Raw genomic sequence first — 14,693 nt, 5'->3', positions numbered from 1 at the left:
ACTAAGCAGAACAGAACTCGATCAGAAGAGAATCAAACAGAGCGGCGTCCACGATAAGAGTTAAATACAATTACAAAATACAAAAGCCGGTCCTCGATAAAAAGCCTTTCAGGTTTGTCTTATTATGCGCAATACAACACGGCGCATATCGCACATATTTTTTCCTGACTCCCATAGATGGAACTTCGTGTCGGACTGGGGGATGGGGGGGGGGGGGTGCCCGGGCACAAAAAAAAAATCCGCCGCCTCCGTCCTAGCATCCGCCGTTTGTTGAGGCTCCAAAACCAAGCTGGCGTGGAATTGGGAGAGTTCGGGCACCCCTAGCTCGGCATAAAACTCTACCTATGCTTACTCCTCTACCCAGCTCGTCCAATCCACAGCTCCTCACCTTTATGTTATTGGTCTCGTCCAGCTGGTACTGCACCGTCACGGACAGCATATCCGCGGTGGAGCGCTGTCCGACGCCGGCACCGGTCGGGTCCCGCTCATAGGGGGACACCAGTCGGTCCAGACAGGCCGGTATGGCGTCCAGACTGGGCAGCAGCGGTGACGAGCGGGTAGGCATCTGACCTGGGGTGAACGGGTCGGGTCAGGAGTGGAGAGGGCGGAGATGACATCTGAGATAGGGGTTATCCGGTCAGCTCATTTTCGAAAGGCCAAGTCTGAGACACATGCCATCCACCTTAGGTTTGCCATTAGCAGATCTTGTGGTAGAAGTTGCTCCGGAGCATTTAAACACCCACCTTTATGGTAGAGGCTGGCCCGGTGCGCCGACAGGCAGATGAAGCCGTGCCCGTACAGCCCGCCGTAGCCAGAGGCCACGAACAGGGAACCAGAGTCGACCGCCAGCTGCACCTCGCCGTGGTGGCCGGGAACGGGGGTGTCCTCCTCGGTCTGGGGAGAGGTCAGGTCAGGTCAGGTCAGCTAAACCTCGCCGTGGTGGCCGGGCACCGGAGTGTCCTCCTCGGTCTGGGGAGAGGTCAGGTCAGGTCAGGTAAGGTCAACTGTGTGGTGACCGGGCACGGGGATGTCCTCGGTCTGTGGAGAGGTATGGTCAGGTCAAGTCATCACTCATCAGGCCAGCTCTGCTTCACTTACTCGGTAGTTGTAGCGACTTGAATCAACTGGATCATCTTTCTAGATGCCCACTGAGGCGGTGGATATTGAAGTCCTCGCGTTAAATAAGTTATCTCGTAATCACTAAGTGCACATGTAAATTCCAAAACAACTTCATAAAGGAGATACAGAAATAAATAGCCAACGCGTAACAAAAGCAAACATCTCCTCCGTTTACTCATCCCTTGAAACATTCGACTGATCCACCCTTGCCGCTCTGCATCCCTGCTCACCAGACAGGGCGTCTGAAGGGCCGCGATGCCCTGTCCGAGCTGCAGCCGCAGACAGAACCGGCTCTGTCGGCTGCGCACAGCCTCATCCTGGTGTCTCTGCCGGCGCCGCTGTCGCCGCCGCTGGCTATACACTGACTCGTACACACTGGCCTCGGCGTCACCGTCAGAGTCGGAGTCTGCCGAGCGGGGGACGGAGTCAGTCGGGTGAGCCGAAAACGGGAGTCAGGTTCGGTAAGGCGGGCAGGAAGACAGGGAAAGGGTCAGATTCGCGGCCTACCTAACAGTATGGATGAGCCAGAATCCACCAACCGAAAAGGGCAAACGAGAGAACCAGAGCCGGATGGAGGGAGGGGGCGAGGACGACATGAAATCCCATCCCATGTCTACATGTTCCTGTGCATGCATACAAGTTCAACAATGTTCAAGTCAAACAAACAAAGCTCGAATGTTTCACAACTCCCTGCCGTGCAAAGGCAAAAACGCATAACTAACAATTTTGACAATTTTTTATACCATTCGATTCTTCTCGATGAGCTACACATGTTCATATCAATATTTAAGTTTAATAACTAAATATTTCATATATAAGTTTGGAAAAAGCACACACAACACAATTAGGCAGGCATCCACAGAGGCAAAAACACATAACTTGTACATATCTGCTCCTGTATGTATGTATGTATGTATTACATCAACAGACACTCCACACATGGTTGTGGCTATTCTGTGCCTTAAGTAAGATAGATAAAACAAAGTGTCAATGAGGTGGGAGGGATGTCACGCAACATGTACACAGCATACATACACGCACACACCGCTCATGCAGCACACACGGTCGTAAAAGCTACTGCAGTACCAGCGACTTGGCAGCGCGCTTAAAAGCAGACGGGCCCAGAGCTCGGGTCTCGATTGGTAGGCGGTTGAGAAGCGTCACAGCTCGGTAACTAAAAGATCGCTGTCCGGTCACGGTTCGGAAAGCCGGCGGCCGAAGACACCCGTCCTGTCTAGTTGGCCGGTCACAATTGCGCGCGTCGGAAAAGCACTGGAAGAGTGAGGCCAGTTCGGACGGCTCTCCACTGACAAGTATCTTGTGAGCTGCAGTCAAGGTATACAAATCATGCATTTGCCGCGGCACCATAAAACACAACTGATTTCGCGCTCGAGAGATGTGATCAGATTTCCTAAGACCGGTCCTGCTGGTAATCATCTGGATTAAATAATCATCCTTCCAAAACAAAACAAAAAACGCATATCTGTTGCAGATATGCGTATTGTTGGTCTCCGTGTGCAATAATTACGGAGCGAGCGAAGCGAGCGTAGTCTTTCCTTAGATTAACGGAAATTTCTGAGTATGAGCGGCCGGCCGTGGTCACGCTTTTGCGACGCTTATATCTCAGCAACCACTTGACCGATTTACACGCGGTAATTTTTGTAGGGTAGCTTCATTCCTTCTACCAAGTATTGGACTATTCCCGATGCATGTAGGTGACCCCTTATGCACGTGCCACGTGCAAAACGAAGAGGTGTCACTTTTGTAATTGTTGCAATATCTCGGTAACTACTTGGCCGATTGCGCTGAAAGTTGGCATGTAGGTAGGCACCCACTAGGCAATGCATATCCATGTGCCAGGGTTGGGGTGCTGCTGCACGTGCGCACGTGCAGGGGTCGATTCCAGATCTCGAGAACGGCTGGACCGATTGCGCTCAAATTTGGTACACGGTTACGGAGCAGTTAGTAGGGTGCCGTGCACAAGTCAGTTGGGAGTTGGGACCCATTTTGCACGTGCGCACGTGCAGGGTGCCGCTTCCAGATCTCGAGAACGGCTGGGCCGATTGTGCTCAAATTCGGCACATCGCTAGAGACCGGTTAGTAGGGTGCCGTGCACAAGTCAGTTGGAGGTACCCCCTCGCAATTTCGCACGTGCAAGGCCCACCCTCTCGCTCGCTCCGTTAGTCGCCCCATAAGGCGCTATACTGGTGTCTTTGCATTCCATTTTCCAAGACAAAAACGCATATCTGTGTAGATACGCGTTTTTGGCTTGGTAGTGGGTAAACGGTGAACGAGCAACGTGGAACTGGATGTGCGTTTTTGTCGTGGTGGAACGATTCACAATTATGTTCATTCGACGAGCTTTGCAGATATGCGTTTTTGACCGCTTCTCCTAAGCGGAGGTGTCGTAGTGAAACACGTGATTCTTTTTTCGATGTTTACCTACGCCTTGGCCTACGCTAGGTATCTTGGGCCTACGCACCTAAGATCCAGGCTCCAGCTAAGATCCTTTACCTAAGACATCGAAGACATCTGTATCTGTAAGAATCTTGCCTAAGACAAGGCCCTATATACTCCTAAGATCGGGTTCACTAAACTTGGTGGTGAGGAGTGCGAAACGAGTAGTAAAGCAATCTTGTGCGAAACATGCATGAGACACACAAGGCCGAGACACCAGAGCAGTGCCTCGAAGACGCATGCGAAATCTGTGTGACTAAGGTGCACATGGATGAGGTTCAAAAAGCAAGAGAAGAATATCGACGTGAAGCAGAGCAGCCATGGGACGATGGGGAAATGGTCGCAAGTGCCGACATGATGCGAGGCAACTAACTTCCACAGCTGCCGCACAAGACCTGCTTCTTTACCCGCCGAGTCGTAGCCTTCAATGAAACGTTCAGCCCATTGCAACCGAAGGAAAAAAGCAGGCACAGAGATCACCACTCCCTGGCCGTGCTGTGGCACGAAGGGGTGGCAGGACGAGAAGCGGCTGACGTCATCTCCGCTTACTGGGCTTTTTTTTTGTCTCCAACAGGGATCTGACAAAAATCACGATGTTCATAGACAACTGCAGCTCGCAGAACAAGTGCTGGACATTTTTTGGCTTCCTCTTGAGTGCAGTGAACTGCGACACCTTGGCCGCCGAGACGATCACTATCAAGTACCTGACGCGCGGCCACACGAGTATGAGCGCCGACTCCATTCACCAAACCATCACCAAGAGGCTGAAGTCCGCTAAAAAAGTGGAAGACTTCTCAGACTATGTGGACCTGGTGGAGAGCTGCTCCGGCGTTAAGACTGTCACGCTAAGGCCCGAAGGGCTGATCGAAACCGAAGATGCCTTCAGTCAGGCCAAACTGAGAAGTCTCCAGAGCACCGGCCAGCGCCCCTACCCGCGAAAGTTCAAAACCGTGCAGGTTCGCCGGGGACAGGGAAGCCTTTGGACGAAAACAGACTTCTGCCAAGAGTCATGGACTGTGTATGACATGGCCAGAGATTCTTTTGACCCAAAAGTGGTGGTCTTCAAGGCTGTACCTCGATGCGTGAACCAGTCGAAGATTGACCGGCTGTGCGAAGCAATGATGCCCCTGATGGCTCCTCACAAGTGCGTCTTCTGGAGAAACCTCCAGCGAGAGGCCAAAGAAGAATCGGGTGATCTCGCCTGAGGTCGACGCGAGCTCCTTGTATGTGACGTGTGCTAGCCTGTAGCGGCCCGGAGTCGCCGTTATAGGCCGCTGCCGGTCGGAATCGTTCTGTCCCGGCTCCTTGCCACCTTTACGACGCTGCACGTGCACAGCCGTACCAGGGTAGCACTGCACCGGCAGACGGCCACCGCCGGCTGCTATCCGTCGCCGTCGCGATGGGCAGCGTCTGTGCCCAGTGGTAGGCCGCAGACGGATTATGCTCATCAGTGGCATTGTGTGATGTGTTCGACAACCAGTGTTCTGTTACTGGTGTGTTGTTTTGTACTTCACTCCAATTAGTGTTTGTCGCGGAGAAAATATAGCCATTTCGCGCACATAAAAACTCTGTCGAGCTTGGTGGAACTGCAAAGGAGCGCCGAACACTCATATAGTTCATAATCCATAGTTAATGCTACGTTCTCTATAATGCCATTGCAATGTTTGAATGTCAACACCTATAGGATAATGACAATGGCCTATGCACCCACCAACGTTGCTTAGATGTGTAGGGCTTCTGACACAATAAGCGGGCAACACACAAAACTTCAAGGTCAAGGTCATTGGTTGACTTTTCAGGTCAGGTCAATGACCCCAAAGTCGGGAAAATTGGGTACTGCTAGAACTTCACAAAATAAAGCTGTAGTGCTTCGGGTGCTTATCACGAGTTCCGTAGCAGTTAACCCGGCGGCCGCTGGGCCTCCGCGCCACCCGCCGGCCGCTGGGGGGGGGGCATATAGTTGCCCCCCCTTTACTTCCGCGGCGATATCGTCGCAACGCGAAGAGATAGAGAAGCGAAACTTTGCACACATCTTTCTGAATACCTAGCCGAGGTTGTGTCCAAATTTCGTGTCGATCCCATTTGAAATGACGTCACAGTGACGTCATAAGTCAAATTATAGATTCGCGACTCTCAGTTTCCTCACGATACATCAGGTATATGGGACCGAATATAAAGGGCCGATTATTGGTTAGGAACTAGATGGAAGTGTACTTAGACGTTTTAGGATGACAGCAGGTGCTGTCTAGTTCATTTGCAGTTGAGTTTCATGCTCAGCGTCATCAGAAACGGTCCATATCGGAAAACGACAAAACTTTATGACGTCACTGTGACGTCATCGTAGATGCTACAACCACCAAACTTTCTTCAAACATTGCCTAGGTATTCATTTGAAGCTATGCCAAGTTTCACGTTCGTAGCTCATCAGGTTTCGGAGATATTCCACAAAACGTAAAGGGGGGGCAACTTTATGCCCCCCCCCAGCGGCTCGTGGGTTAATTCACAGATGATGTCCTCATGCATTCAGGCCAGGTCGGGTCCAGTCTGGTCAGCTCAATTAGAAGGTGTCCTGCCGGCTCTCCGAGGAGTCAGCCAGTACCGGCGTCGTGGTAACAAGTAACGAAGACACTTATAGTCCAAAACTACTTCTAAAACGTTCAAATGGATGCTCAATTCGAATTCAGCTCGAAAACCACCCTGGAAACAAATGAAACTCGAAACAGTGAGCCAAGGTCATAAAACGTCAATGACCACGGTCTGACGTTACGTGACCTTGACAGTTGACATCCACCATAATGTGTGGAACCGATAGCATTTCACATAATCAAACGTTTACAATTACATTAAGACTGGAAACGCGCGGACAATGTGAGTTGATATACGCCGAATCGCGATTTCGGCCAAACACGGTCTCGAGAAATAAGTCACAGCTCAAAGGTCATTTGGGTCAAGGTCATCAAATTGTTTCCGAGTAGGTGTAAAATTTCTAAACTCAAGGGCAAGTAAAGTTTTCTTGCGATCGGCCGCTTTTTGCGTGAGTAATTCTCGAAAAACCAAGGGGTCCATACGACCTCTCCCCCGCCCTACAAGTGCGAGGGTTTCAAGGCCGGCAACCTTTTTACGGAACCAGGCACTTGGGTGAGGATCCACGACAGCGTCACAACATTAGGCATACCACCCAATACCACCGCACAAACGTCTTGCAGCTATGTGAATCTGCATCTCCCGTAATTGATCACAGCGTGTGGTCAGTTACGTGTGCATATGTATGTATTTACGGGCATACGAGTAAGCTTTGTATGCACGAAATAACAAACGTATCACCCAATATGTTAGTTGTCTAGTTGGATAGGACGATTGTGGCAATTATGCATATCTTACTATACGTCTCTTTTCCAGCTAGCTGGTGGCGTCTGTGTCCAATGGCACGTGCGCATATCTCCCAATACGCGCATTTGCCTATAGTGCTACCGCCTTGTGTCGAGTGGCAAATACGCATATCTACCGTTGTGCGGATTAATGCCCAGATAGGGTACGCGCCAAGGTACGCGCAAGGCCATAGAAACTACAGGTAGCTCGACAACACGCGTTTGACCTTGAATTCCGCCGGCCGGCGGGTGACGTCACTGGCGGCGAGCCACTCGGCGGCCCCGTCCGGCGACGTACTAAAACCGACTGTTTCAAACCTCGTAATGGTAAAGTTTGTCTTAAAATGAGATGCATTTAAATGCATCACAAGGTAATATGAAAGCAGCCTTACCTTCTGATATGCCACGACGGCTCTTATTCACGCATATACATACTAAATACGATCCTGTCGGGCTGTCAACATCGACTACTCCTGTCAACATCGACAGGCGCCGGCACATGGAAGATTAAGAGCTCGTCGGCTATGTACGCATCCAAGCTGTAAAACTGCTATTTCAGTTTAAACTCCCATGTTAAAAGAAATATATTAACAATCGTCGTCGTCACCTCCCAGTAAACATGCCGACGTCGGCCCGACGTCGGGGTGACGTCGGCAACTCGGCATCGGCATGCCGACGTCGGCCCGACGTCGGTCCAACCTCGGCACGACGTCGGCTGGATGTCGGATATGCCCGCATGTTCCGACGTCCAGCCGAGGTCCAGCCGACGTCGGGCCGACGTCGGACCGAGATCAATTGCTGAGGTCCAGCCGACGTCGGGCCGACGTCGGGGCGACGTCGGACCGACATCGGCCGCTGTTTTGACCGTTAAAATAATATAAAATACATGTTTAATGTTTCATAAAGAGCTTCTGTATCCAAAATATCCTCAGGAAACTCAAATCTTCCTCCACGCCGCAACCCCCTGATCCGGACTGGACGGGAAACTTTATCCCATTTGGGATTGCCCGTAAGCCGAGCTCGCCCGTAGCCAGGTGCGGTGAGTGCTTTGGGGCTGCTCGGCCTATCCTTTGGTCAGGCTCAGCCCCGGCAACTCACCAGGGCCGGGGCCCAGTTCCCAGTTCATATAGAAAGGCCAGTCGGCAAGTGTCACTTTGCCAAAGTGCCACTTATCAAAGGGACACTTTGGGAAACGTTGGTGCAGGTGTGTAAGAGTGGCTATATGAATCCATTGTGGGGTCGCCCTTTCCAATAAGTGCCACGTAACAGCAATGGGACCAGGGACTCTATATGAACTGGACCCAGGGTGCTCGCCAAGAAGACCAATGTCTCCATCCTATCATCCTTCCGGCTCTGAAATGGACTTGTCAGACCGAAAGGGCATAACCCAACAAAACAAACCACATTCGTTAGCTGGATGCGTGGTGTAGTGATTAGCGCACTTACCCCGCGTTCGAATGACAGGGGGTTCGAATCCCATCGCCGGCAGATGCTTTTGGCGTGTTGTCCCAGTAAACATGCCGACGTCGGCGACTGGGGGGCTCGAATCCCGCCGCCGGTTGATATTTTTGGCGCGTTGTCCCAATAAACATGCCGACGTCGGCCCCGTCGGTCCAACGACAAACGATCTCGTCAACCTCGGCAAACGATCTCGCCCCGACGTCGGCTGGACTTCGTCTGGACGTCGGAACATGCGGGCATATCCGACGTCCAGCCGATGTCGGGCCAAGGTTGAACCGACGTTGGGCCGACGTCGGGCCGAGCCTCGGCCCGACGTCGGGCCGACGTCGTCATGTTTACTGGGCTGTGGCCACTTCGTCGACAGATGCGCGCAGCGCCAGACTCCCTCCTACAGCGCCGCTGTGGCGGCACACACTCGCTTTCCCGTGCTCCCTCCTAAGCCGCTGTAACAGCCACACACGCTGAAGTGGGGCTGGACCTTCACCGCGTGCACAAAGAACGAGCATCTTATCGGATGGACAATGCTAACATCGGACAAGACTGTTAGTTATCACTTGTGACTTTATTCAAACATGGTTCCGCCAGACGATTCCCGGCTCCCGGTCAGCGGAGAACACCGTGATCTGGGAGAAGTTTATCTCAAAGTTCTGCACGACGGACATCCACCAGACGGACGGCACATACAGCTGGCCCCGGCTCACCACTTGAAGCCATCCTCTTGGGTCCGGGACAGATGCTATTGCTCTTTTCCATGTCAAGCCTTCGGCCGAAGTGCCCCGCTGAAAGCAGAATAATATAAGCAGATGCATCTGAAAGCAGATTTCTGTACATACAGCTAGTAACATTCAAATACGCAAATTATTGAGCTTAGGAGTAGCTGCCGAAGACACTCCGACCACGAGCTTGATGTGGAACGAAGTATAGGGCCTCTGCAGATGCATCGTCCATCCTAACACAGAGTCTGCGGTCCAAATGGCGGCATTTTTGAGCCACGAAGCCCGCAGCGAAAGCCATCGTCTGGTAGGATATGTCGGCTTCGAGGCTGCTGGACTCTGAGTGGGCGGCACCGCGGACCTCTGCACTAGCCACGCGCTGGAGATCCTCCTCCAGTTCCGCCAGCTCATCTGTGATCGGTCCAGCCACGAAGGGCTCGTCGAGCTGGAAAAGTAACACCAGCTGCGTTAGTAAATTTAAGCTAATTGACACTGAGCGATACCATTGGGCATAGGAACTTGGCAACGAGCTGCGCAAGTCAAATGATGTTGCCATGGTTTGCAATGTCCGTTTCTTTTAAAATTAACTGAGCTATTGTAGACAAGCTAGAGCAATGGCATGGCAATGAAAAATAAACACAATCACCATGGAATGCAAACCAATTACGATTCACAAAACATGATTCTAAAGAAATACAAAAAGTTTATAATTCCAAAGGGAAAATACGAGGACCAGGAAAATCCCGTAACGTTTTTGATAATTCTCATAAATGATTTGTATTTCTAATTTCAAGTCCTAAAATTTCTATAAATTGAAAATAGCATTTTAAATACTACAAATTGACAAGTATCATAAATAATATACCTATTCCATACTACTGCTCGCTCAGCATTTATATTAATAAAAAAAACACCGCAAACGCTTACATTTACCAAGACATAAAAAAACAACTTTCCCATACTAAATATTGAGGTTACTCACCTTCACATCGATGCCTCCGGCTTCCAGAACAGAGTCCGACAGTGTGATTGGGCATTGCCAAGATTCTTCAAAATGTTGATATTGATATTGGGCAATGCAACCTCTTTGTTTACATATTAGTAGATTTTATTTATGAATTAGTCCAAAGTTCAACCACTTCACAACCAAGTAACCACTTAAAATGATATCAACTCACAAATAAACCTCTAAAATCAACTGGTTGTGTCAGCCCTATATGAGTGGCCATAGCAAGGGCCACGGTAACCATGGTAACGACGGTTACGACTTGTTTGTCACCTGAAAATAAATGAGCCCAAGGCGCCAATACTGTCTTTGCTTAATGTTCACAAGCAGCAGAGTCTGGTTTTTGTTAGCAAATTCCTGCGCTCTGATTGGCCGCCATCGGACGCCGCCAAGTACGTCATCGGAGCTTCTTCAGCAAGCAAAACCGTGACCAATGGCGTTCCATTAGGTGTCACCCCCCTGACGGTACGCGTTTGTTGTTGGCGTGGGTCACCCCAACAAAGAAAATATTGCAATGGCAGAAAAACCTTTATGTAATTATATGAATATTTATTACTTTTGGACGATGATACGCATGTATGTACATAGGTAGAGCGCGTTATTCTGTTTCGAATGATATATACATTGCTGCGCTTCTGGTCAAATGGAAGACCACAATGACCGAAAAACACAAAACTCGCTCCTGTGTAAAACTTTGTGCTGACAGAAAAAATGTTAGATATGCGTATTTGCCTTTGCACGACAGCAGTTGGCCGTGAAGTTGAACTTTGAAGCATGGACCAGTCCTCACCGTAATTAGTGGCCGATTTGCACATCTGGTATCCGTCTGTGAGCAGCATGAGCGGGTCGGCCGGCCGGTGCGCCGCCTCCGGGCTGGAGACGGTGGGCGCCGCCGGCTCCCACAGCGCCAGGTCCGTCGCCAGTCTGAGTGAGGGCAGATAGGGGGTACGTCAGAGAGGGACGGAGGGGTACGGTAACCACTGCCGGCTCCCACAGCGCCTGAGGTCCGTCGCCAGTCTGAGGGAAGCAGACAGGGTTGTCAGTGAGGACAGAGGACGGGGGCCGTTGCGTCAGAGACGGTGGGTGCCGCCGGCTCCCAGAGCGCCGGGTCCGTCACCAGCCTGGGGGAATCAGTGGGGGTACGTCAGGGGTACGTCAGGAGGACGGAGGGGAGACGGTGGGTGCCGCAAGCTCCCAGACAGCTAAATCTGTGGCCAGTCTGGGGAGGGAAAGGAGAGGTTCGTCACGCCGATTAGTGACCGGCTAATGGCTGACAAGGATTCTGTGAAACAATGATGCGTACAGGTGGGTTCTGCAAAATGGCTAAGAACGTCTTGTCATTGCAATATTCCAAAGTTAGTTAGGTACCACGGCGGCAGACTTCTCGCCCCACACCCAACGTGAGAAGTCAGTGGGAACGCCAGGATCACGTCCTCCCCACATCCTTCAGCGCAAAGTAAGTGCACACCTGTTGTAGATGAGCTCATAGAACCGTTTATTGGGCAGTATTGCCTCCATCACAGGCAGACTGAGCTCCAGCAGGGTCTGGCAGTTGGAGACGGTGTCCTCGACGAAGGCGTCCACCTCCTCCCGCGAGCCGGGGATCACCAGCTCCTCACCCTCTGCAGAAGGAGAGAGGGGGAGGGAGAGGTAACAAAAAGCACACAACAGTACAGCTCCACGGAAGCATATATATCCTCTAGACCGGCGCCAAAGGCTGCGGTAGACACCATCTTAAACGAAAAACTTATTTCAAATGCAACGGTTTTATTTGATGTCAACTTTTAGTTGACACACAAGTTTTCTTCCGATGAACTATCCTCATTTGCTCATCTGTTGACTCCCTGTCTACCTCTACCCACCTGAGGCGGTGTCCGGCTCGCCGCGCCAGTGCGCGTCGGTCTCATACACCACGCGGCGGCGGCCGAACGGACTCGGCTCGCGGTCGGCCGCCGCTGCTCTCAGACCGGCGAACGGTGATGACGAGGATGAGTCGGCGGCCGGCGAGGAGTCGCAGCCGCCGTCCGGCTGGTCGGCCTCCAGCAGCGGCGTGGAGCGGGTCGGGTATAGCGAGAGCACCGCCCGCGGCCAGTCCAGGCCCACCGCGCCGCCGGCCGACAGCGAGTCGCCGCCGGAGGCCGATACCTGGACGGGGCAGCGCAACGGGGACCGTCAGCAGGCGGCAGAGAGCCAGAGACAAGTCATCTGCAAGTGTCTCTTTTAGGATAAACCCATTGAAAAAAAAACCTTTGAGCCTTGAACGAGGCAACATAAATTTTTAGCTTTAACTCAGCATGTCCTCCAATTACTGAGACAACAAGTGAAAATACACCATGAAAATCATTGTCTATGAACGACCTATATGTATAATAACGCCTTAGTCGGTTTGCACTGCACATTACCTCCCAAGCCCATATTTTACACAGCGCTGCCTGATGATGATTCGGGGGTTTAGGGTGTCCGTACTGCGGCGGTCATCGGCGCCCATAACATCACATCAGAAAATAGTCAGACCATAGAAAGTTAAAGCAGGGTGCCACTCACATTGATGAACACGACGGGCGTTGCCGCCTCGGTCTCCTGGTACCCGACAGCGGCGTGCCGCGCCTGCAGCTCCAGCCGCGTGCTGTCGTCCCGAGAGTGCAGCGTGGAGCGTACTGACGCGTCGCGCAGTCGGATGTGGAACGAGTCGGGCCGCACGTGCCGCTGCCACCAGGACGGCCGGTCCATGTCGCTGAGAGGCCGCAGGTCCGGTATCGGGATCCTGAAAGGCCAGGGGGAGAGGGTGGATCAGTTGACAGATCGGGTCGGGCAGATCCTTAGGAGAGTGGAATGTGAAAGGGAGGGATCAGCAGCATCTGCTGGTAGTGTGCCCAAAAAACCTCGTGGGAGATTATATAGACCAAGACGGTGAAGAAACTAGGGCACAGCACAGAACAACCACAGCCTGGGCAACATTTCATACATATCACTAACATCGCACCGCAAAGAAGAGACACGTTTAGAGACCAACGTTGCTGCGACCATGGGATACGGTTCTTCTTCACATGTCTTACCGCCCTGACGTGCCTCACCTGAGCTGGACGTCCACCAGCGGCGCCGAGACGTGCACGTCGACCCGCGACTCGCCGCCGCCCGCTCGGTCGTCCATCGCCGCGTTAAAACACTGCTGCTTCGTCTGACAGAGGCGACGGAGAGAGGGAGCGGGAGTGGTTAGATTGTGGGGGACTAGCGATGCTGCCATGAGCAGGTAGACATGAAGATTACTCAGGGAAATATCCGGCAGGTCGTAAATGCTATATCTCTACAATACAAATCATGTTTATATCAGATTTGTTGCGCATACTCAGACAGTAAAATTTATATTCGGTTCATTCATTTTTGTCAGAAAGAAGCCATCTAGCGGCACGCGTAATGAATAAAGCTCGTATTGACGCAGTGGGCGGGGTCTCGGACTCACCACATCGGCGTGCTCGACACTGGAGGGCGTGGTCACGCGGTGGGCGGGGTCTCGGGGCGCGGGGTTGAGCAGGGTCGCCAGTCGGTCCGTCAGTGAGATATCCACCTCCGTCCGGCACGGAGCCAGCTTCAGCCTGACGGAGGACAGGTCAGATCGGGGTCAGATCGGGGTCAGATCGAGGTCACACTGGGTACAGATCGGGATGGGTCGGACTGGGGCGACTTAGAAACCTGCCAAGGAAGCACTGAGTTGACCAGAGATGTAGAACTAATGACAGAATGCATCCACATCAAATCTGACTGTTACAGAGTACACCAATTAAGTTGAAAAAAATCGCGTCCATTTAATCTAAAAAGGACCCTTATGTCTCAGCCCACCAGCTTTTTAAACCCCAGCTTCCCTGATTGTGTGGCTCTCTCTATGAGCCATGCCCATTCCACGGTACGACTGACACCCACCTGACATTGACGGCTGAGCTGGCGGAGTGTCGGTTCACCAGCGGCTGACTGTGACGCACCGTCAGAGTCAGGGCACCCTCGGACAGTACCTCGTCCGACCGACCGCCCGGCGGCGGCTCGCCGGTCTCGAACGTCAGCAACTGGTGGACAGCAAGACGGAAAAAAGAGAGGTTAGGGTGAGGGGAGCGAACCAAAGGCAGTTGCTTTTCGCAGGGTCCACTGTCAGAAAAGATGGGTCCGACAGTGTGAATGGCGGTGAGAAAGATTCAGGTCCATCACCTCCGCATATAGCGTGACGAGAGCGGTCGAGTCCCAGTTCATCTGTTTGAAAATGCAGCAGGAACGAGCATCGGGCCCCTACTTCCGTGCCAAAGGCAGCGACCATGCCCGGGTCCCTCATCTTGACTAGGTTCCCCAATTCAGTGGTAAGGACGATTAAAGCGGCCGGTTCACTCACCTCTGTGTAGAGCGCGGATGGAGCGCTGACTGAAGTGCGCCTCTCCACCAGACACTCCAGAAGCTCGGCAACGCCGGCCGTTAGCGTCAGCGAAAACACGCTCCTGCTGCCCCCTGATGGCCGCTCGCTGCACTCTAACTTCGTAGGAGCGGCCACCAGACTGAGACAAGGGAGACACGATATCTGTCAGACGC

The 14,693-nt window shown here is 52.3% G+C and overlaps 1 protein-coding gene across 2 annotated transcripts in view; it reads right to left on the bottom strand.

Moving 5' to 3' along the window:
- The window catches only part of LOC122382383 (autophagy-related protein 2 homolog A-like), a 35,293-nt gene that overhangs the window by 11,417 nt on the left and 9,183 nt on the right, over positions 1–14,693 (bottom strand). For both annotated transcript variants that reach the window (XM_043367620.1, XM_043367621.1), the window contains exons 13-23: positions 14,500–14,659; positions 14,043–14,182; positions 13,585–13,717; positions 13,199–13,302; positions 12,669–12,888; positions 11,987–12,269; positions 11,593–11,746; positions 10,915–11,048; positions 1,350–1,525; positions 744–894; positions 389–570 (exon numbers count right to left, since the gene is read on the bottom strand). In XM_043367620.1, coding sequence (XP_043223555.1) covers positions 389–570; positions 744–894; positions 1,350–1,525; positions 10,915–11,048; positions 11,593–11,746; positions 11,987–12,269; positions 12,669–12,888; positions 13,199–13,302; positions 13,585–13,717; positions 14,043–14,182; positions 14,500–14,659 — 1,837 coding nt within the window. The remainder of the gene's footprint in view (positions 1–388; positions 571–743; positions 895–1,349; positions 1,526–10,914; positions 11,049–11,592; positions 11,747–11,986; positions 12,270–12,668; positions 12,889–13,198; positions 13,303–13,584; positions 13,718–14,042; positions 14,183–14,499; positions 14,660–14,693) is intronic.

Source organism: Amphibalanus amphitrite, unplaced genomic scaffold (genome assembly GCF_019059575.1).
Source record: "Amphibalanus amphitrite isolate SeventyFive unplaced genomic scaffold, NRLGWU_Aamphi_draft 000138F_arrow, whole genome shotgun sequence".
Classification (NCBI taxonomy): Eukaryota; Metazoa; Arthropoda; class Thecostraca; order Balanomorpha; family Balanidae; genus Amphibalanus; species Amphibalanus amphitrite.
The sequence above is the reverse complement of the archived record's forward strand: the minus strand, read 5'-3'. Positions and strand labels throughout refer to the sequence as shown.